Source organism: Salmo trutta, chromosome 9 (assembly GCF_901001165.1).
Source record: "Salmo trutta chromosome 9, fSalTru1.1, whole genome shotgun sequence".
Taxonomy (NCBI): Eukaryota; Metazoa; Chordata; class Actinopteri; order Salmoniformes; family Salmonidae; genus Salmo; species Salmo trutta.
In genome coordinates this window covers 16008722-16033082 of record NC_042965.1, presented here as the reverse complement: position 1 = coordinate 16033082, position 24361 = coordinate 16008722, and the positions used below count along the sequence as shown (strand labels likewise).

Genomic DNA, 24361 nt, shown 5'->3' with positions numbered 1-24361 from the left:
AGTTGTCTTGCTTGAAAAAAATAATTGTTCAAACTTTGGAGCAAAGTTGCATTTAGGACCTAAAAATGCAGTTCAATAATTGTGTGAATCATGTTCTGTAATTTGATTACCCTTCAGTACTTTGTAGTACTGGTGTAATTGCATTACTGTCTAGCAGTAAGTATTTTAAGTTGTGATACTTACACATATCCCAATCCTTATTCAGGCCTAGGCCTGTTTAAGAGGTGCTCAATTCTGTCCATCCTCTGACTTTGCTGTTGCACCATGGCATTTGGGGAATAAAACACGGCACAACCAGCATTACAAAATATCAAATTTGTTTTATAAAAAAATTTGCACATGCACACCCACACAATATTTTGTAACCCCCAATATAGGCTATTTCTTTTCATAAAGCTAGCACACAACTGCAGACTTTTAAAACATGGTTTTGAAGACACCATGGGGAAAGCTTTGCACTGTTTGATTATAAATTTTTATGTACAAAAAAGGCAGTCTGAAAATCAAGTATAAACATTTAAAAACAATTTACAAATGGACAAAGTACAAAAAGAGCAAGTCACTCAAACAATATGTATAGAAGCAATGACGGACAACTTATTATGGAAAAAATGTACATCTATAAACTGTAGATTGAAATGCCTATTTGGCTGAGAATTGTACAGAAAGTTATACAGAATGCTTTTGATACATTCTTTTTTGGCAGTCTCAGTTCAAATCTCATGTAAGTAGTAGTTAAAAAAAACAGTGATGTAAATTGAATGGAAGGATGAAATGATTAACAAAATAGTGTAAGTAGTTATTAACAGATGGAAAAAGGTTTCATTTCACATACAAACTGGACCAGAAAACGCTGGATATCTGCATACTCATCATGGATAGTTTTGATAAATATAATACATTGGCTTTCAATGAATCATACATTCACTACTCTATGTTGGGGGCTGACACAAACGCAGTACTTCTGGGCAAACAGAAAGAGCTCAGTTTCATAAATGAAATGGAGTTGGCTTCTGTGAACATGTAGTCAAATTAGTTGGAATTCTAGGGGTCATTATGGAGGTAGACTTGTTTTGTTGAAATCACAATTTCTATGAAACAAAAATAACTTAATATGACTTACAACCAAAAAAGGTTATTCTATCAAACCTTGCGTCTGGGATAAGTCAAAAACAACATTCTCCTACTGCAAAAATGCACCTTTGAAGTGTACCCTACAAAAATGTTTTGTTTTAAACAAAATGAAAACCAACTGCACATTAATTCACACCATGCTTTGTTGTTGCACAGGAAGAATGCTGATTTAAACTTATCCTGGAAACAGTTTTGATTGAACCGGCCTTCAATTGCATTTCCTTCTTGTCCATTGTCTTGTACACAAACCTATGTCAAAATGGTGAATGCAGAACGAACACATTGCAAGTACTGTATATAACATGAAGAACAAAATAAAAGTGCCTTGAATTTTTTGTGCCAAAATAGTGACAATGTACTGACAAAAAAAACATTAAACACACCTTTACATTTTCACCACACTTCTTTCTTTTTTTTCTTTTTGTCATTTTAATGTGGACAGAACATGAAGAATGTAAAGTTGGGCCTTCTGAAGTTTCAAACAAGCTAATAATGCTCAGGTCCTCCGGAAAACATGACACTCTTACAAGTAATAAAATGCACATCACGAGCTTTGATAAACATCTTTTGCAAAAATATTTCATTTTCAGAAGTATTGCAATGACATGAATGCATACAGGACATAAAAACTCTCCACTGACTGGACACAAACAATTGTGCATTTATAAGGCAAATACATGGAGGTTGGTTTCAACTAGGCATTTCATGACCATTCAACTACTTAAAAAATAAAGAAACTGAATCTTGAAACCCTTTCCTATCTAATGTGCTTGTCCAGAGGTCTTTTGGTGTGTTTGAAGAACTAATACTTGCTGTTAGGAATTGATATTTGCTTATCTGACTTCGGTCTTTCTGGAGATGTAGCATATTTTACCACTGCTCAGATCCTGGTCGTGACTAGTCAAATGTGTACCTGGGCTTGAGTTGAACTGAGAACCAATCTGACAATTAGGTTTGTATGGAATATTCTGTATGGAGGTAAAGAAAACGATGACATGCTTTTCACTACTGCAATTCATTTAGTACATTTTGCTCAAACAGTGTAGATTCTGTCATCAAATGCACCGACAAAGCATGCACATGTGCCTTGCTAACATGTTCTGATAGAAAAGGCCATCAGTTAGCTGATTCAAACGTTGGGTGGGAATGATCATTCTGGATGTGCTTTCAGGTAAAACATGCAAACCTCCCATACAGTTCCCATACAAGGACCTCAGCTGCCTGGCCATAAAACTGCTCTTTTCCTTCCCTCATTTTGGGTACTACAACATGAAGTGTATGGTTAGGATGGGCCACCAGTAGTAGTCTCATCAAGTATGATGTTGACTGGCCATTCTGAGCTCTATTGTTTGATCTCAGCCATAAAGAGACTGGTTTAAACACCTCATATTCTGGGGGACATTGTTGTCTTCAGTCAAACACACACCTACGTACTATTGTCCAATTCAAAATTGAGAATATTTTATCCCATTGCATTGCAATCCTGTGCTTCAGATAGCAAAATATACATGACCAGAGGTTGGCTTATGACATTAAATGTCAAACTATGAGTTCCCTGGACTGTATTCAAAATACATACTTCAATTAAAAAATAAATGGTTTCTAGTAGACAACAACAGATGTGTAAGAGTACAGCATCTGACTGGTTATCAAATGCCATCAAAATCTTTGACCACTGGATTTCTTCTTCTCACAGGACTGAATTTACAGTAATGGAAGTGTTTGAGATTTAGGGCTCTATTCAATCCGCATCGAGGAAATTCAGCTTTTCAGCGTGATTGAAATTTAAAGGCAATGTACCCGCTTTAGCGGAGACTGCATTCATGGTAGGGGGGTTAAAAAGCCAGCCCTCTTGCACCGCAATCAGAAATGACCTTTACATTTCTATCACGGAATCTGTACCGCTTCAGAATTACAGATTGAATAGAGCCCTCTATGATGTGGTTGGTAATATACTTCAAGTATATGAAGGGGTTATTTTACAGTGCCAAGTCTTTTCAATAGTTTCTTCCCTTTGGAGAGTAGTCCCTTTTTCTTTTTGGAGGACAAGTCGCGGGGGCCCCTGATGGGACTGCCAGGCCCCACGGTAGCAGGGCCAGTGCCGGGGATGTGTTGGCGCACTTTGGGGTAGGCAGCTCTTCTGGGCGGACTCGATTTTTCCAACGGAACCTAATGGAAGACCCGTAAGGGACAGTTCAGGGGGGTTAAAAAGCCAGCCCTCTTGCACCCCAGTCACTACTCCCTTCCACTCAGTCCATTCTGTCTCAGCAGGGCCACCATACCTTTGGCTTCATCAGTCTAGCTCCCTTATAGTGCAGCCCAGTTCAACTTGTCAATGCTCGGATGTCGTCTCTTTAGTGTACTGAGGTGCTGTATACCCCCCTCCCCCACTGCCATGTAGACACAGTCTGTCATCAAGCTGGTTTAAAAGATAAAGACTTCAATGCCAAAGAATATGTCCACATACTACTGCTCTCTTTACCAATAGCACATTTTATGCTGAGATTCTCCAGAATGGCTATCAGTGGCAAAGGCCATGCCTTTCACACAAAAACAAGAGATGCAATATTGTATTAACATTATGGGACAACATATGACAGCAGATTTTCTTTTTAAATATAAAGGGCATTCATATTCAACTAGGTTACAGTAAACATCTAATATCTACATATTCCTTAATTGTAATCATGAGCTAAAAGGCTTCTTTTCAATTGCACTTAGGAAAGATGTAACCTTAAGATTCCATTAACATGAGACTGTAGTCTCTATCCTTAAGATCCCATTAACATGAGACTGTAGTCTCTAGCACAGTAGTATATGGCTGTAGTATATAACTACATATTAGACATTAAAAATATGGTTAGAAAATCTAATTGATGCCACTTTCTATGAGAAAAACATGTTAATAGCTCTTTTTGCCATTTCGCATCATTCCTTATGTGAAAGAAAAAGTGCACCCCACTAACAACTTAACAAGGGCATTGTGGAGCGGACCACTATCTTGGGCATCTATGGGTAAAGAAATACCAATTATATTTGTATCTGATTGACTGGATTGCCTGTCTGGCAGACATTTGATTACCATTGACTTGTTTCGAGCAGTTTGATTAGATTAAGTGTGGCAGGGTGCACTGCTTCAAGGAGAGAGGAGGTTCTATCAGAATGTTAGCTATAGAGTCTGATTGAATGTTACCACTAGTACTACGGGGAGGCAACCTAGACGTGCAACAATGGCCTTTTAGCTTACCATGATTTACAGCAGGAGGCTTATCTTGAGAGACTGACATTGTAATGTACAACACCCAGAGAAACAACTGAAGATACCATGCTTCTTGTCTAATGCATTGGCTAGGGTGGTCTTCCTTAACTTGCTCAGTTGGTAGAGCATGGCATTGCAACGCCAGGATAGTGGGTTTGATTCCCGGGACCACACATACGTAAAATGAATGCACGCGTGACTAAGTTGCTTTGGATGAAAGTGTCTGCTAAATGGCATATATTATTTATAAGTTAACACAACAACCTGAATGCTTTTACAATAAACTCATGTCAAATATTAGCAAGGACTTCGCTGATAACTACTTTACTGAGGGAACATGTATTACTACGACTGTGATATGTGGTTGTCTCAGCTAGCTATCTTAAGATGAATGCACTAATTGTAATTTGCTCTGGATAAGAGCATCTGCTAAATGACTAAAATGTAAATAAAAACTGTAAAGTATGTAAACTGGGGTCAAATGTGTCATCCTGGTGTGTTCCACAGTATTCTATCACTAATGTTCTGGTTAATTAAAAAAAATATATATATTTACATCCATTCAAAATGAATTAACTGAAACATAAACTGGCATAATAAAGGTCATAAAATGTGTGTGTGTGTGTGTGTGTGTTGCGTACCGGAAACTAAGGGAACCCATGTCATCTGCATTAGACGAGGGGAGCGTAACCTTGGTATCCTCAGTTGCTCACTTACGTGATGGAAACAGAGCCTCTAAGGTGTGAAATGAACACTCTTCTTCTGTTTTGCCAAGCGGGTGAGGAAAAGAAAAATGCAGTGATGGCATTTCAATAGTCTGCACTATGAGAATGACAAACTAGAATACCAGCCAAGAAACTTCAGATGAAACCTGTTGTTATTCAAACATTAACTTGCAATTATTTGTTAAACAAGAATTATAGTCACATTATTTTCCAGCTAGCATTATGATTACTTTCGAAATTATACTCTCAAAGAGCAACATAACCTTCTTGATATCTTGCATGCTATTTTACAAGTAAGCAATATACAAAAACAAGGCTTCGGAAGCAAATACAAAAGTTCTACTGTACTAGACTTATTTTTCACTATAAAAAGATTCAAGGGGAATTCATGCATCTTAAAGAGAAAACATGCGGTGCTAGTCTACATATTTCATCCCTCCAGTACATCAAAACGATTTCCTCTATTAGAACCTATTTTAGATTAAACACAGGTAATACTCATAAAGCATTTATTGCAATGCTAAATGTGCATGTGCAAAAAAACAGTTAAAGTTACAATTCTGCATTTATTTTATTGTTTCTGTTTATTCTCTTTGAGAACGCTATATGAATATGTCCACATTTTAAAATCCTTCACAGCAGTCAACATTAAAAATAAAAGTACCTCTGTCAAGTATTAATAGTTTTCGTTATATTTCTGAGACATCAACAACGTTTACAGCATAATGCTCCAAAGTCTGAATTCCCATCATACGTTCAGAAATGAAACACTCACAAGCACAGACAGAAAACTAAAGGAGTAAGGAGGCAAAGGGAACGGAAAAGAGTAAATGGATGACAGAGGGCTAGTACTGCGAGAGAGCATGTACCCTTTTGGTCTTTATCCGCGCTGCAGCGTCCTGCGGGTATCGAGAATCTCCACATGGAGTGTCAGTGAGAAAAACCTCAACATCATCAGGCACTTCTTCTAGAAAGTTGGAGGGAACAAGACCTTTGTGTCCATTGAGCTCGCCCTGAGGGATCACAAACACACAGGGTGACTCGCATAGAATGTACATCGGATTCCACAATATAGCAGACTAGACAAAAGGGTTACAAAATGATCATTAATTGTTTATCATATGACTACTATTACTATCACTGTCATTTCCACTGGTGTTTATTTGCGCAAAGCTGGTTGAAGACAATTTGCTCCTTAAATATCATTATGTGTAAGTCACATCTCACATACTTACATAATGAAACCCATCTTCATCAATTTCACCAAAAACTGTTATGACGTCACCAGCGCAGAATGTCAGTTCAGCCTGTCAAAACAGTGAGATGTTTGAATTAAGTTTGACCTGCTTTCTCTACAACAAAGCAGCTTGAATCTTTTGAAGATTGTCTCTACAACCCGACCACATGGGATATTATTAGGTTTTAATATGTGTGAAATGCTGTACTTCCTATTCCAATCACTGAGATGCATTGTAAATCTAGAAGTGTCAATGCAGTCTTGGCAGACTGTTGCAACTATCAAATGCATCTAGTGTTGGATGTTTGAAAACAGGATTGCAGCACAGACAAAAAGGCATACCATACTACTATCTACTATCCACTCCTACAGGCCTCTCCAAAACACACAAACCAAACATAGGAGACTGCTCAACACACAGACCAACCCGAGGAAGGATGCCAGCGCAGGCTATGAGTGAGGGGCTGTGTTCATGAGAGGGGTACACTGTAGCCTAATCCACCATGTGAAGCCCACCTCTTCTGAACACTCCACCAACAGTTACAGAGAAAACACAGAGAGCGGACGCTCCTCTAACTCACCTGCTCATTCAGCCTGTCTCTCCCATACTGTGTGGCCGTGCCAATAGAAAGGTGAGAGTGAGTGAAACCAGGGGGAAGGGCCATAAGTACAACAGGAAAAGGTTAAGCTACTAATAAATGGGGACTAAATAATGGTACAGACTGGGAGTAAATCTAGGGAGCAAGTACGGCTGGTGTATTTGTGCAATGTTGGCAAGGCAAGCAGGTAAGTGGTTAGTAACAGGATAGAACTACCTCTACACCTGACTCCATAACAGCAGTAATAGTCTTCAACAAGGCTGGTTCTCCAAAAGCATCATACACACAGTACAGCATATAGCATACAGTTGAATTATTCTCTGATGAGCTGTGAGACGTCTAATATAGGAAAAACTGAGGTGTGCATACAGGAAATACTGTGTGACCTGGACAAAATGTACTCCTGATCATATCCTTTTTCTCAGTTTATAAAGAATTGACTGTCTATTTCTGTTTATATCATGTTATACAATCAAGGGCAGGGACAGAGGCATTGAGTCACATGCATCCTGATGGTATCTGGTCTGTAAATGGGGGTGGAGCCGTGGAGAAGAGGATATCAAGCTAGAGGTCTAGCAGTACAGTACCTCCACATCCACGTTGGGGGAGCTCTCCCTGGGGTCGTAGTCATACAGGGCCACCATTCTACGTGTGGACGAGGGGTGCTGACGCCCACTCCGCCTGTTCCTCTCTGAATCAATAAGAATGATAAGTAACACACTAGAAATACTCACCTTACAGTTGTAAATTCCCACACTAAAATGACAGTATGTAATGCCTTATGATTTGGCATGAATGACCGTCTATTACCATGGCAAAGGCTGAATGAATGATTCCGTTTCAATGATACATGGTACAGGAAGGTGAAAGCCATAATGAACACCCCCACCACTTTACTGGAGACGAGCATTTTGGAGACTGACAGAAAATACCCATAATTCCCTACTCAAACACTCATAAGAAAAGTGAAGAAAGGGTGGAAGAAGAAAAGCTTGAAGATGAAGGAAGAGTGCATCTATAGAGAACACAGACCTCGCTTGGATTTTCGGGACCTTCGGTTTATTGAGCGGCCATCTTTGAAGCGGTCGCAGTTCACTTCACAGGAAAGCAGAGAGAGAAAAAAGAACGAGGGAAACGATTGTAGAGACAGAGAAATTAGAGTACCATCAGCAAAAGACATCAGTGTAGAAAAAGAAAGTTAGAGAAAGAAGAGAAGAGAAAGGATAGAGACACTCAACTGCAAAGTAGAGAGCGAAAGAGTAGCAGAGAAAAGAAAATAGAGAAAGTGGGAGTCCAGGTGCTGCACTACCTAATTTCTCTACAGGAGTGTTGAGTGGGAGGAAGCCCTGTTTGAGTAGCTGGTCCATCATCTCATCATCCTCAGTCTGGATCTCTGACACCATGTTACAGGGGATCAGACCTGGACGGTCACGGATCTCTGCCCTGTAAAAACCATCCGTGTCCTTATCCCCAAACACCTGACCAGCACAGAGAACAATGTTAGCAGGGGGGAGAGAAAGAGACTGCCACCACCATTACTGTTTTAATAGCAAATTCAAAGTGTAAATGCAGAATTATATCAAATTCTGGGCCTGTCCCTTTTAGTGAAATTTAATGACCATAATGCTGTAAGTCAGGGATCATCAACTTAGATTCAGCCACGGGACGATTTTTCTCTTCAGCAGATGGTTGGGGGGCAGGAACATAATCATTTGTAGACTGTTTGAATTGTAGACAAATTGAATGTAAGAAGCCCAAACAGATATATTTGACTAAAATATAATCATTTCAAACCTTGCTTGCTTTGGTATAAGATCACATCTCTCTATTATGCATGGGAATATGTGGGAACAGATTTCCTAAATTAGAATCACTTGGAGCCGATTCCCTGGTGTTTTTACAGTCTTCTATGTAAAACCACCCGAATTTGGCCCGTGGGCCGCCAGTTGGTGAACCCTGCTGTAAGTCATCACTAGGCCCTATTGTTGTTAGTCTGAGTGAAGCAGATTGGACTACAGCACTGTGTGGCTCAGGCAAACACCTTGATGATCTGGCCCTCTTTGAAGGGCAGCTCCTCGTCAGCAGCATCAGGGTTGGGGGACATGGACAGAGGGTCGTAGTCAAACAGGGCCACAAATATACGCGCCAGGTCCTCTGGCTCTGACTCTTCGTAGTACTCTGGCGACCGGCGCCCGCGGCCCTGCCCGCCGTACCCATCTGAAACATAGGAGAGGGCACTGCTGCTACTGCCAGCCCTGCTACTGCCAGCCCAGGACAGGCTGGGGAGCAGAGCGGAGTGGAGGGTAGGGGGACGAGAAGATGTCACTTTGTCAGAGCTGATAGACAGGGGAGAGGGCCATGAAATGTATGTGTGAAAAACAGCTTTAAAGGGGTTTGAAGAATGGTAATTCTACACTATTGTGTCCATTGCGAAGTTCATCATCCTCTCAAAGAGCACCTGGCTCAAGGTTTTTTTATAAGACCCTAATTACAGAGCAAAATCTACAAATTTGAATTTAATGACAATATGTTAGCAAGATACTTATTTTATAATTGACAGATAGCACAGATTGGCAGTTTTTTCACACATCTCTGAATGCTGGTATGACAGACAGCAAAACAACAAACAGAGTACCTTTATAACACTCACAGATACAGTTAGAGGTCAAGTAGGAGAGACGCCAGCACATGTCAAGCCAAGCTATGGGATGCAGAGGTAACTAGATGACAATGCACATGAAAATAATGGAGGGAAACAGACTGACTGTTCATTGCTGTTTTACTTCACCGTCTCACAGAGCTCAACAGATGCATGCGTTCCACTCTCCAAAATGAGGAAGTATGCTTCATTATCAATACAAGAGGGGTAAAACCATGCTCACATTAGAAATAAAGTAAAGGTAAAGGGCAAATTAACATTCCCGAAAGAAATTAGAACATCAAATGCCATAGCAGAAACCTGACTCATCAGGAGCATATCAGGGACAGGGAGGGGAAAAGAATCACCCTGATATTCATTCACTCATGGATTTCCTGGCACGAACCAACCAAATGCTTCAATAGCACAATTCTGTGAACATTTCTGTTAAATGATGTTTTCATGATACAATACTAATGTTTGGTTTAGATGACAGCAGTTTCATCACTGTGCAATGGAGTGATACCAACAAGACACCAGTCCACTTACACATCCAATGGTTTTCCTTCTCACTGGACTGTAAACAATCAGTCATGGAAAATCACAGAGTCAACAGGGGGAGGCTATTCGCCCTGGGAGGAGGGCCAAGGAGGAGCAGAGGGAGGGTGAAAAGAAGGAAGGAAGGAAGGAAGGAAGGAAGGAAGGAAGGAAGGAAGGAAGGAAGGAAGGAAGGAAGGAAGGAAGGAAGGAAGGAAGGAAGGAAGGAAGGAAGGAAGGAAGGAAGGAAGGGGAGGCCTGGAATTGAGGCTGCAGGCAGACATACAGGAAGGGGACACTCATTCTTCAGCTACAGAAAAAGTGTACATCTCGTCTTCCCGGTCAGCCTAGTGTAAAATTCACACTCAAGCTTTAGACTACCATTGACCTCTAATATCAATTAGGGTTCTTAACACTGTCTTTTCTGTCATTTGCAAGGTTTATTCATTTTGTTCTAGAGAGAAGCTGGGCCACATACCATTATGATGGTATGTCCTGTGCCGAGCTACACTGCCGTGATAGTAAACATTCTCCTTGCCAGGTGAGAGGTTCCCCTCACTCCGCTCACTGTTACTCTCCATCATGGTGATCTCTACAGACGATACCAATCAGATCACAGTGTTACTGTTAGGGACCCCCCCACACTGCTCTGGCCCACGGCTTGGCTGGACATGCTGCTGGGGGGGGGGGGGGGGGTCAGGTGGTGGGATAAGGAAACAGGTTGTACTCTGGAGTTCTTCAATGTAAAACAGCAATGCTTTGCACTGTGTGAGATAGAGGGAAGGGTTAAAGCGGTGAGCCTCTAGGATCACAGTATATAAAGTCTATAGACCTACAACCACACATCTCTTCATTTCTTCTGTTAGAAGCACCAAGTAAACAGTAGCAGCCCCTCCCCCGACCTGCTTATGCCAAGTCAGAAACACCATAAAGAGGTATGAAGATGGACTAAACTACAGGTGTAGGGCACACCACCACAGAGAACTACATGGTTGTTTAAGGTCATGTGTCTATGGGAGAGATGTTCAGCTCAGCTCACATGAGTAAGGCGACACATGGGATAAATAAATACACAACAACAGTCCCTGCAGAGGAGGACGGGGCCTCTCGTCATTTGGTGACCGCACTAACCAATGGAAGGAACCATCATGGGCCGTCGCTGTGGGGGGTTGCCGCCGTGGACCGGCCTCCTCCCTGAATGGTCCAGCCGGTCACCATGGGAGCATCCATGGGAGGGGGAGTTCCCTATAATCTTTAGAGGGAGAGAAAATACAGCTTAAGTTAAAATAAACTGCCTTCCTCACAGAACGAACCAGCCATTCAAAAGGATCGCAAAACTATAAGAGCAAATGACGTCACTTCCATTTGTCCTTAAGGAGGCAAAATAAGAGTAACAAATAAACCCATAAAATAAAGAGAACAAACAAATAAATAAACCATCAACAGAACCAAAGTAAATCAACCCCAGACACCACAACAGGATCAGATGTTTAGCTAAAGACCATTTGTTTTTTTTGTTCTGCTCATGTCAGCTCCTTAATGAGAAGAGGGAGTGAGCGAGTAGAGGAAAGAAAATAGAATGGAGAAAGGCATGGTTAGCGGAGCACAACCAGAATGGTTTCAGCCTGGGGCCCAAACCAGAGAGAGAGACTGAGGCCCAAAGGCTTCTCATCCAGTTAGTCATACAGGATATATGGGACAGAGATGGGGGCAGGGGAATCGAGCAACAAGCTGACCACTGCTGTGTGTGGTATGGGAGTAGGAGAGGATATTCTGCTGAAAAAATTTGGGGGAAAACATGAAGAGGGGAGAGTTCATTGTCTGCCAAGCACTAACATGATGCAGATGGACTGATGGCTAAATCAGCTAAAGGCTATGAGAGACTACCCTCGATGTAGTCCCACTAGGAAAGGCTTGATTTGTCATAGGACTCCAGCCTTTACGAGCAATGAGAGCCAGGACATGCTGGAATTGAGATCCCCTGTGGAAGGTGGAGCAATCATGGTAAAGTCAAAGGTGGGATAGGATGGGCAAGATGTCTGTCAGAGCTGCATATCAACTCCATTGGCTGGTTGAGAGAGGAGGGCGGAGCAGAATAGGGATAGCGCATCCCCATGCAAACTATTATGGTTGAGCTGCCATTTTGTTTTAAAATGAATCTTTCTCCTCAGAGACATCAGACACAAAAACGTTTTGAAATGGCCTTTAGGTAATCAAAAAAGCTTCACTTAAAAACTCACTGAACGTTCTAAAAACGAACAAACTACACACATGAAAAACTACAAATAAGAATCACCATGAACATGTACGAATAACTTGCCAGAATACTGCACAAAACAAAAATAAATCAATGTAAAGGTGGGAGACCCATAGAGATAAAAAAAACACCAAGAAAAAAGGTATGGTTTTACTGCTTGCTGATGGAATATACAGCAGATAAGAGTCTGAGTCACACACACCAGCGGCTGGTCCGAGACCCTGTTGAGCCTGTTCACATAGCTGGCCCTAAGGTCCCTGTGATAGGCCCTGTCCAGCTCGTGGAGCCTGCCCTCGCTCAGGGCTCCGTGTCTGGGGCTTTGCCCTGGCTCCCGCGTTGGCCCGTAGTGCACCTCCCTGTTCCTCAGGTCAGACAGGTGGCCCGTCTTAGGGCTGTCACAGTAGTCCTCATCCATGCTGCACTGCCGTGTCAGCTGCTTCTTCCTGCCAGCAGCCAGGGCCCTTCGTTCTACCGGCCCCTCACTGTGGATGTAGCGGATATGGCCCCTCATGGGGCTGCCGTGGGGGTAACCCCTGTACCCCAAAGAGCCCTCCTCCTCGCTGCCACAGTCCAGGCCACTGTCAGGACTCTTGGTGAGCCGGCGCAGACTGCGCTCCTCGAAAGCGTAGGCATAGCGGGGAGAGGAGTGCTGACGCTGCAGCAGGCGACGGTGGTTCTTGCTGGGGGAGAGGTGGTTGTGCTGATGGGGGTCCTGCTGGTAGATACGGGGGCCCCTGCGATGCATGCGGGGTGTACCAGGCCTGCCTTCGTCGTCAAAGCGCAGGCGCTGATGATGATGACCCATCCCATTGACTCCGTCAGGCTCGTCCTCGGCCACCTCAGGGATGCTGTGGAGCCGTTTACGACGTAGGGACTTCTGTCTCACCACCTCCCTCTGTAGGTTCCAGCAGTCCCTCTCCTCTCCCAGGTCCTGACGCCTGTAATACTTCTGTAGGACCAGAACGGACCAGCCACAGAGCGGAGCGCAGAGTTGATTGGTTTGGATTGGCATTTGAATGAAGAGTTTTGTTTAAATTTCAGGAGGTTCGTTTAGTTTTTGAAGGTGTTAGAACAGGCAGGAAACAACACAGTGTGTGAATAAAAAATAAAATGGGAGAAAAAAGACAAAATAAGAACATAATTAGTTATTTGTGGCAGAATGGCCAGATGTAAGGCATGCAGTGTCATTCTGTGAGCTTGGGGAAATGGAAACGGGAATCTGTGGGAGGAACCAAAGGCAGTGATAGACAGCCACACTGAGGATGGGTCTGGGAGAGGATTTCGGTAGCCAGGACAGATTAGTAAATCTGCCATATGAGAAATCCTCACAGATAAATGAAACAGGTGACAAACTCACGAAACATATAAGTGAATGAACTAATTAATAAAAGCCTTAAAACACATCGCACCAAGCACAGCCTGGGCTAGTGAATAAGAAATATATATACTAACCAAGAGGAATAAGGCAGCAAACTGAGCAAAGCACTTGCATAAGCAAAATAAGACATGTTAAAAGTATCTCAGTCTGTTCTAACATTTTCAGATATGACCCGAGGTCTGTTCTTATGACAGATTTAAATTTTCCAATAATGACTATTTGCTAAATCTCAGCTGTGCTTGCTTCTGCTTTTTGACCCTTATTGCATGCACTACTGCACAGAACTCTACTCTATTTCAAGAACATAATACAAAGACATGAATACATACAGGACATTCATTTGTTGCACAGACATGAGACATAATGATGGATGACATGAGGTACTGTCATATGAAACATAGGCAGATTCAGTATCGGCATATTGATACTAGGCCTAAAAACACTGTTCTGTTGAGTACAAGGTTGGATTCATACACTGTAAGGCATCATATTTGGCTGACTTATCAACTGAAAGTCTACTCACAGCTGAAATATAAACATGTTTCTTTGGAAGCGACTCGGAAGCCTTTCATACATCGACAATCCAAATGAATACATCTGAACACTTTACTTCGTATTTATGATCAACGCAGTACAAATTGCCTGTTTCACTACTAATAATGTCCCTCAGTAGATCTTGTTACACAATGACTACTGGCTACACATCCACGTGTCCCTTCAACATACTCAATGGAGACAGGTCCACACATCCACAAAGGTAACCATCTACACATCACGAAGAAAAAGAACTCAAACACTAAAGGTAGAAAATGAGACGAACACAACCAAAAGTGAATTATTCCATTTAAGTAGCCTAAACTCACTTAAATGAGATTCCCCTATGCATTCGATGTACCATGATGACACTTCTAGCTGATGGTACAGTACATTTTACAAGGTAAATGTTTGGCCACTGAGATATTCTGTTAAAACACAGAGTATTAACAGAGTATTCATGAACAATAATGATTACAAAATATGGACATTCTTAAACTGTACATTAAAATGCAATACATATTGAGACAAAACAACATTCCATGTTTCGATCAATACCAAGCTCAGTAAGACAACGCATATTGTGTTCACCTCTTCATACAGTACATGCTGTGTGTGTATTACAGCCATTCAGATGGGTAAGTTAAGACTTGGATGATAAAGCTGATGCAATGTGCTGTTCAGCTCCGACAAGGCTGGAGCACTCAGCAGGCAAAGCCACAGCGGGCCTGCATGTAAAGCCTGACAGTGAGAGACAGGGCAGTCTGGGCCACGGTAGATGGGATGACCCTCCCTTTCACCCAACCCCCCTCCGTACTCTCCTCTCCAGGTCAGACCCCCATTAGATGTGGTATGTGTGTGTGCTGTACCTTGAGAGTGTTGTGAGAGTTGATGCTGCGTCGACGGCCCTCCTCCAGCTGCATCTCAGAGTACAGGTCGTCCTCGTCCTCCTCCATGATGTCAGACAGGTCTGAGCCGCGGCTGCTCTCTGTCTGGTAATCTTCACTGTGGCTGTAGTGGTGCTGGGAGAAAGGGGGGTAGGACCAGCTTTAACATGAGCCACAGGTTAAAGTAACACCTTATTTTCAAACTTATAAGGTCTTTATTCATTTTTCTTTGTCCCACATCACTTTAACTCTACACAGAATAGAATAGAATGCATTTTTGCCTGGAGGAACATCTCCAGAGTGATGATGGGGAGAGATACAAACTGCCCACTGGGCACACACTGGTTGAATAAACGTTGTTTCCACATCATTCCAATGAAATTACATTGAACCAACGTGGAATACACGTTGAATTGACGTCTGTGCCCAGTGGGTGTGTTATTCTGTATTTAACATGTGACAGGGTTGTTGTTTTGTATTACCCGTACATGTCTCCCTAGTTCAGAGCCTCTGAGGAACTCGTCCACAGAAGCCCCTCTCCTCCTGGTGTGGGGAGAGTCATAACCATCCTCCTCCTCATCAGAGTTTATGCTCCGCTCACTGAAGATGTTCCTCTTCTCAATCTGACAGGAAAACAGAGACAAGAAAACCTTACATATAGCTGCAGGTCAGAGGAGGATGGTTTGAGGTGCTATAGGAGGACGGGCTCATTGTAATGGCTGGAATGGGATAAATGGAACGTATCAAACACATCAAACATATGGAAACCACGTTCGACATTCCATTTATTCCATTCCAGCCATTACAATGAGCCCGTCCTCCTATAGCTCCTCCCACCAGCCTCCTCTGCTGCAGATGCATCACACCATCTCAATGATACATGATATTAGTTCTCTATAGTATTGACTCAGTAGTACCATGTAGTGTTGAGAGTCTCGAAGGCACTTGGCACACAAATCAAGCTCTGTTGGCGCTGTACATCATCATGCCATAGGTCAATCTGAATTATAAACTTGGTGGTTCGAGCCCTGAATGCTGATTGGCTGACAGCTGTGGTATATCAGACCGTATACCACGGGTATGACAAAACATGTATTTTTACTGCTCTAATTTACTGCTCCGCGTTGCGTCGTGCCTAAGAACAGCCCTTAGCCGTTGTATATTGGCTATATACCACACCCCCTTGGGCCTTATTACTTAAGTATACTGTATGTATAGTGGCTCTGTGGCTGCTTACCCGGTTACTCTCAGCGAACACTCTCTGTGCAGCTTCCCTGGCCATGGCCTTGGCAATGGTGTTCGGGATGGGGGCTCCCTGAGGCTGGGGCAGGATCCTCTGAGGAGAGGGCGAACGGCGTCCCTGGAAGTGGGGCGGCTCCAGAGTGTGTCCACACATGGGAGGAGGGAGGGGCGAGAGGGAGCGTTCCCAGGGCAGGCCAGGCCGCAGGCCTGCCTCATGCTCTTTGGTTTCTGACTCTCTGGCACTTACTAGTTTGGGCTTAGACATGGGGTAAGGCTGGTGTTGGGGGTGGGGGTGAGGGGGTGGGTGGCGCAGGGGCTGACCATGGGGCAGGGTGTAGGGCTGGGATTGAGGGTGGACCTGAGGTTGGGGGTGTGACAAGGGGTAGGTCTGGGGGTAGGGCGGGTGTGTTTGTGTGTGTGGCGGGTGGTGCTGGGGCATAGGATGGGGGTGATGGTGGGGTGAGTGATGGGGAGGCCCCAGGATATTGTACGGTATGGTGGCCACGGGGGAGTCCTGAGACTCTCCTTCTGCTGATAACGTCCTGACAATGACCTCCCTGGCCTCCAGACACTGGATCCTGTTCAGCTCCACTGTCACATAGTCTGCCGTAGGGTACATCACCTCCGCTATCTGGACACACACAGGACAGGGACCACACACACACACATACACACACCTCTTCAATACACATATCTTATGTAACAAACATAATATATTATTTCAGGCAAAATGGAGTCTGGTTAACATCTGCTTGCAAATCACTGCATGACAAAAGCCCTGCAGAAACCAGACTGAACATCCCTGTTTCATCCACCAGATGGCGGTAGAGTATTACACACAACTCACAGCATTGAAGGTTAGAGGTTGCAGCATTCACTCCCTTTCACAGGGTTGAACATGAGGTTCTGCATAATACATCATTCAAACGCACCTTTTGTCCCTTTGTGCACACGGCATAGCCAATCACGTTGGCTCCGTTGGAGGTTCCAGTGGGGGTGAGGAGGGGGGGCTTCCATCGTACCTGCAGCACCCCAGGGTTCTGGCCCAACTGGACCTGCACCTCCTGGGGTGGGAAGGGAGGACCTAGGGAGGACAGCAGAAACACAGGAGTGTAAGGATTTAACACAATACATTATAACACTTCAAAAACAATACAATATCAGCTGAGATGTCAGTATATTCCATTAAAGGAGAATAATGTCTTGACCTGATTCCATACAATGCCTGAGAGGCACTCGATAGTTAATGTTTAATTTGATTATTTAAGCAATGAAAGTGTGTAATGAGGCAATTAGGAAACAATATGATGTGTATTGTATTGTACAGGTAATTGCCAAAATAATGGAAACACGAGTAAATGAGGGATACAAAGTACTGTATATTTAATTAAAGCAGGTGCTTCCACAAATCAAATCAAATTTTATTGGTCACACACATATTTAGCAGTTGTTGTTACGGGTGTAGCGAAATGCTTAAGTTCCTACCTCCAACAGTGCAGTAATATCTAACAATACACACAAATCTAAAAGTAAAAGAACGGAATTAAGAAATATATAAATATTAGATTGAGCAATGTTGGAGTGGCATTGATTAAAATACAGTACAATAAAATACAGTATATACATATGAGATGAGAAAAGCAGTATGCAAACAAGCTGTTTTTCAGTCTCTCGGTCACAGCTTTGATGCACCTGTACTGACCTCGCCTTCTGGATGATAGCGGGGTGAACATTTTTGATGATCTTTTTTAACTTCCTGTGACATCGGGTGCTGTAGGTGTCCTGAGGGCAGCTAGTTTGCCCTTAGTGATTTGTTGGGCAGACCACACCACCCTCTAGATAGCCCAGCGGTTGCGGGCAGTGCAGTTGCTACAGTTGATACAGCCCGACAGGATGCTCTCAAGTGCATCTGTAAAAGTTTGTGAGGGTTTTAGTGGCCAAGCCAAATTTCTTCAGCCTCCTGAGGTTGAAGAGGGGCTGTTGCGCCTTCTTCACCACACTGTCTGTGTGGGTGGACCATTTCAGATCATCAATGATGTGTACGCCGAGGAACTTAAATCTTTCCACCTTCTCCACTGCAGTCCCATCGATGTGCATAGGGGCGTGCTCCCTCTGCTGTTTTCTGAAGCCCATGATCAGCTCCTTCGTTTTGTTGACGTTGAGTGAGAGGTTATTTTCCTGCCTCCACTCTCCCAGGGCTCTCACCTCCTCCCCGTAGGCTGTCTCGTCATTGTTGGTAATCAGGCCTACTACTGTTGTGTCGTCTGCAAACTTTATGATTGAGTTAGAGGCGTGTGTGGCCACGCAGTCATGGGTGAACAGGGAGTACAGGAGGGGGAAGAGAACGCACCCTTGTGGGGTCCCAGTGCTGAGGATCACCGAAATGGATGTGTTGTTTCCTACCTTCACCACCTGGGGGTGGCCCGTCAGGAAGTCCAGAACCCAGTTGCACAGGGCAGGGTTCAGACCCAGGGCCCCGAGCTTAATGATGAGCTTGGAGGGAACTAAGGTGTTGAATGCTGAGCTATAGTCAATGAACAGCATTCTTACATAGGTATTCCTCTTTTTAACCTTTATTTAACTAGGCAAGTCAGTTAAGAACAAAATCTTATTTACAATGACGCCCTACCCCGGCAAAACCCAGACGACGCTGGGCCAATTGTGCGCCGCCCTATGGATAGGGCAGGGTGCAGTGCAATGGTGATTGCATCGTCTGTAGATCTATTAGGGCGGTAAGCAAATTGAAGTGGGTCTAGGGTGTCAGGTAAGGTAGAGGTGATATGATCCTTAATTAGCCTCTCAAAGCTCTTCATGCTGAAAGAAGAGAGTGCTACGGGGCAATAGTCATTTAATTCAGTTACCTTTGCTTTCTTGGGTACAGGAACAATGGTGGACATCTTGAAGCAAGTGGAAACAGCAGACTGGGATAGGGAGAGATTGAATATGTCCATAAACACTCCAGCCAGCTGGTCTGCACATGCTCTGAGAACACGGCTAGGGATGCCGTCTGGGCCAGCAGTCTTGCGAGGGTTAACACGCTTAAATATCTTACTCACGTCAGCTACGGAGAAGGAGAGCCCACAGTCCTTGGTAGTGGGCCACATAGGTGGCACTGTGTTATCCTCAAAGTGGGCAAAGAAGGTGTTTAGCTTGTCTGGAAGCAAGATGTCGGTGTCCACGACGTGGCTGGTTTTCCCTTTCTAGTCCATGATTGTCGGTGACCCTGCCACATACGTCTCGTGTCTGAGCCATTGATTTACAACTCCACTTTGTCTCTGTACTGGCGTTTTAACTGTTTGATTGCCTTGCGGAGGGAATAACTATACTGTTTGTATTCAGCTATATTCCCAGTCACCATGCCATGGTTAAATGCTTTCAGTTTGTGGTTTGTGCTTTCAGTTTTGTGTGAATGATGCCATTTATCCATGGTTTCTGGTTTGGGAAGGTTTAAATAGACACAGTGGGTACAACATCCTCTATACACTTCCTGATGAACTCAGTCACCGTGTCTGTGTATTCGTCAATGATATTCTCAGAGGCTACCCGGAACATATCCCAGTCCGCATGATCAAAACAATCTTGAAGCATGGATTCCGATTCGTCAGACCAGCGTTGAATAGACCTGAGCACGGGTGCTTTTTGTTTGAGTTTCTGCCTATAGGAAGGGAGAAGAAAAATGGAGTCGTGATCAGATTTGCCGAAGGGAGGGCGGAGGAGGGGTAGGCATTTTGAAAAGTTGAGTAGCAGTGGTCCAATGTTTTCCCAGAGCGAGTACTACAGTAAAATGTGTTAGTAGAACTTTGGTAGCGTTTTCCTCAAATTTGCTTTGTTAATATCCCCAGCTACAATAAATGTGGCCTCAGGACATGTGGTTTCCAGTTTGCATAAAGTCCAGTGTAGTTCTTTGAGGGTCGTTGTGGTATCGGCTTGAGGGGGAATATACACGACTGTGACTATAACCGAAGAGAATTCTCTTGAGAGGTAATACGGCAATACAGAAATAACACCAAAAAATGAAATACTGCAAAGGAGCTAGAAGCAGAGCTGCCATATTTATTGGTGCCATCTTAGGAACCACACCTGTGTGGGTTGTTAGTTAAAAAAGCAATTAAAACCTCTTAAGGATCTGCCCCTTTTTTTCAATTTTCGCCTAAAATGACATACCCAAATCTAACTGCCCGTAGCTCAGGCCCTGAAGCAAGGATATGCATATTCTTAGTACTATGTGAAAGGAAACACTTCGAAGTTTGTGGAAATGTGAAAGGAATGTATGAGAATATAACACAATAGATCTGGTAAAAGATAATACAAAGAAAATAAAAAGAAATGTTATTTTGTACCATAATCTTTCAAATGCAAGAGAAAGGCCATAATGCATTATTCCAGCCCAGGTGCAATTTAGATTTTGGCCACTAGACGGCAGCAGTGTATGTGTAAAGTTTTAGACTGATCCAATGAACCATTGCATTTATGTTTGCTGCTATAACATCCTCCACATTTCTGGGAAGGCTTTGCACTAGATGTTGGAACATTGCTGCAGGGACTGTTGGGCGATTTGGCCAGGCTCACAGTCTGCGTTTCAACTAATCCCAAAGATGTTCGATGGGGTTGAGGTCATAGCTCTGTGCAGGCCAGTCAAGTTCTTCCACACTGATCTCGACAAACCATTTCTGTATGGACCTCGCTTTGTGCATAGGGGCATTGTCATGAAGATACAGGATGGGGCATTCCCCAAACTTTTGCCACAAAGTTTGAAGCACAGATCCAGATTTGTCCGTCGGACTACCAGACAATGACGCGTGATTCATCAGTCCAGAGAACGAGTTTCCACTGCTCCAGAGTCCAATGGCGACGAGCTTGACACCACTCCAGCTGACGCTTGGCATTGGCGCATTGTGAACTTAGGCTTCTGTGCGTCTGCTCGGCCATGGAAACCCATTTCATGAAGCTCCCCCGACGAACAGTTCTTGTGTTGATATTGCTTCCAGAGGCAGTTTGGAACTCAGTAGTGAGAGTTGCAACCGAGGAAAGAAGATTTTTAGGCGACACAAGCTTCAGCACTCGGCAGTCCCGCTCTGTGAGCTTGTGTCGTCTACCACTTTGCGGCTGAGCCGTTGTTGCTTCTAGACGTTTCCACTTGACAACAGCACAGTTGACAGCACAGTTGACCGGGGTAGCTCTAGCAGTGCAGACATTTTACAAACTGACTTGTTGGAAGGTGTCACTTTGATAGTCACTGAGAGCTTCAGTACGGCCATTCTACTGTCAATATTTGTCTATGGAGATTGCATGGCTGTGTGCTCGATTGTATAACTCTGTCAGCAACGGGTGTGGCTGAACTAGCCGAATCCACTAATTTGAAGGGATGTCCACATACTTTTGATAGTGTATTCCTCAGAGCAGTCAAGTTGGTTTCCACAGTCCGTCTATCTCTGCTGTGTGCTAACCAACATGACCCATCTGTGCTGAGCTGACAGTGCCCCGCAGACATTGACACACACACATGTGTGCGCGCTTACACATGCACACACACGCGCACACTCATACAGAGGCAGCAGATGTAGTCAGCTGCCCATTCAGTACCATCTATCCCAGAGCAGAGCAGTGAATAGTAGAGCAGTGAAGGGCAGAGCAGAACAGAGCAGTGAAGTGCAAAGCAAAGCAGTGAATAGTAGAGCAGTGAAGGGCAGAGCAGAGCAGAGCAGTGAAGTACAGAGCAGAGCAGTGAAGGACAGAGCAGAGCAGTGAAGTGCAGAGCAGTGAAGGGCAGAGCAGAGCCTTGAAGGGCAGAGCAGTGAAGGGCAGTGAAGGGCAGAGAAAAGCAGTGAAATGCACAGTAGAGCAGTGAAAGGCAGAGCAATGAATAGTAGAGCAGTGAAGAGCAGAGCAATGAATAGTAGAACAGTGAAGCGCAGAGCAGTGAAGAGCAGAGCAGTGAAGAGCAGAGCAGTGAAGAGCAGAGCAGTGCAGTGAAGAGCAGAACAGTAAAGGGCAGAGCAGTGAAGAGCAGAGCAGTGAAGAGCAGTAAAGGGCAGAGCAAAGCAGTGAAGCGCAGAGCAGTGAAGAGCAGAGCAGTGAAGAGGAGAGCAGAGCAGTGAAGAGCAGAGCAGAGCAGTGAAGAGCAGAGCAGTGAAGAGCAGAGCAGTGAAGAGCAGTAAAGGGCAGAGCAGAGCAGTGAAGCGCAGAGCAGTGAAGAGCAGAGCAGTGAAAAGGAGAGCAGAGCAGTGAAGAGCAGAGCAGAGCAGTGAAGAGCAGAGCAGTGAAGACCAGAGCAGTGAAGAGCATGAGCAGTGCAGTGAAAGACAGAGCAGAGAAGAGCAGCGAAGAGCAGTGAAGGGCAGAGTAGAGCAGTAAAGGGAAGAGTAGAGCAGTGAAGAGCAGTGAAGAGCAGTGAAGAGCAGAGCAGAGCAGTGAAGAGCAGAGCAGTAAAGGGAAGAGTAGAGCAGTGAAGGGCAAAGCAGTAAAGGGCAGAGTAGAGCAGTGAAGAGCAGAGCAGTGAAGAGCAGTGAAGAGCAGCGCAGTGAAGAGCAGAGCAGTAAAGGGCAGAGTAGAGCAGTGAAGGGCAGAGCAGTAAAGGGCAGAGCAGTGAAGAGCAGAGCAGAGCAGTGAAGGGCAGTGAAGCGCAGAGCAGTGAAAGACAGAGCAGAGAAGAGCAGTGCAGAGCAGTGATGAGCAGTGCAGAGCAGTGAAGAGCAGAGCAGAGCAGTGAAAGACAGAGCAGAGCAGCGAAGGGCAGAGCAGAGCAGCGAAGAGCAGTGCAGAGCAGCGATGAGCAGAGCAGAGCAGTGAAAGGCAGAGCAGAGCAGCGAAGAGCAGTGCAGAGCAGTGATGAGTAGTGCAGAGCAGTGAAGAGCAGTGAAAGGCAGAGCAGAGCAGCGAAGGGCAGAGCAGATCAGCGAAGAGCAGTGCAGAGCAGCAAAGAGCAGAGCAGTGAAGAGCAGAGCAGTAAAGGGCAGAGTAGAGCAGTGAAGAGCAGAGCAGTAAAGGGCAGAGTAGAACAGTGAAGAGCAGAGCAGTAAAGGGCAGAGTAGAGCAGTGAAGGGCAGAGCAGTGAAGAGCAGTAAAGAGCAGCGCAGTGAAGAGCAGAGCAGTAAAGTGCAGAGCAGAGCAGTGAAGAGCAGAGCAGTGAAGAGCAGAGCAGAGAAGAGCAGTGCAGAGCAGCGAAGAGCAGTGCAGAGCAGCGATGAGCAGTGCAGAGCAGAGCAGAGCAGTAAAGGGCAGAGTAGAGCAGTGAAGGGCAGAGCAGTGAAGTGCAGTAAAGAGCAGCGCAGTGAAGAGCAGAGCAGTAAAGTGCAGAGCAGAGCAGTGAAGAGCAGAGCAGTGAAGAGCAGAGCAGAGAAGAGCAGTGCAGAGCAGCGAAGAGCAGTGCAGAGCAGCGAAGAGCAGAGCAGTGCAGAGCAGTGAAGAGCAGAGCAGTAAAGTGCAGAGTAGAGCAGTGAAGAGCAGAGCAGTAAAGGGCAGAGCAGAGCAGTGAAGAGCAGAGCAGAGAAGAGCAGTGCAGAGCAGTGAAGAGCAGAGCAGAGCAGTGAAGCGCAGAGCAGTGAAGATCAGTGAAGAGCAGAGCAGTGAAAGACAGAGCAGAGAAAAGCAGTGCAGAGCAGTGAAGAGCAGAGCAGAGCAGTGAAAGGCAGAGCAGAGCAGCGAAGGGCAGAGCAGAGCAGCGAAGAGCAGTGCAGAGCAGCGATGAGCAGTGCAGAGCAGAGCAGAGCAGTGAAAGGCAGAGCAGAGCAGCGAAGAGCAGTGCAGAGCAGCGAAGAGCAGTGAAGAGCAGAGCAGAGCAGTGAAAGGCAGAGCAGAGCAGCGAAGGGCAGAGCAGAGCAGCGAAGAGCAGTGCAGAGCAGCGATGAGCAGTGCAGAGCAGAGCAGAGCAGTGAAAGGCAGAGCAGAGCAGCGAAGAGCAGTGCAGAGCAGCGAAGAGCAGTGCAGAGCAGTGA

At 44.7% G+C, this 24361-nt stretch overlaps 1 protein-coding gene across 2 annotated transcripts in view; it reads right to left on the bottom strand.

The window, feature by feature from the left end:
• Positions 1-300: 300 nt before the first annotated feature.
• Positions 301-24361, bottom strand: part of LOC115200039 (RIMS-binding protein 2) — a 114014-nt gene continuing 89953 nt past the window's right edge. The window contains exons 14-28 of one of the 2 annotated variants that reach the window (XM_029762714.1): positions 17360-17511; positions 16423-17058; positions 15668-15808; positions 15168-15320; positions 12589-13335; positions 11261-11381; positions 10608-10721; positions 8996-9171; positions 8264-8432; positions 7987-8049; positions 7542-7645; positions 6937-6963; positions 6354-6425; positions 5988-6131; positions 301-3303 (exon numbers count right to left, since the gene is read on the bottom strand). In XM_029762714.1, the coding sequence (XP_029618574.1) occupies positions 3109-3303; positions 5988-6131; positions 6354-6425; positions 6937-6963; positions 7542-7645; positions 7987-8049; positions 8264-8432; positions 8996-9171; positions 10608-10721; positions 11261-11381; positions 12589-13335; positions 15168-15320; positions 15668-15808; positions 16423-17058; positions 17360-17511 (3014 nt within the window). In that variant the 3' untranslated portion in view covers positions 301-3108. The remainder of the gene's footprint in view (positions 3304-5987; positions 6132-6353; positions 6426-6936; positions 6964-7541; positions 7646-7986; positions 8050-8263; positions 8433-8995; positions 9172-10607; positions 10722-11260; positions 11382-12588; positions 13336-15167; positions 15321-15667; positions 15809-16422; positions 17059-17359; positions 17512-24361) is intronic. The other variant, XM_029762713.1, reaches the window with a different exon arrangement.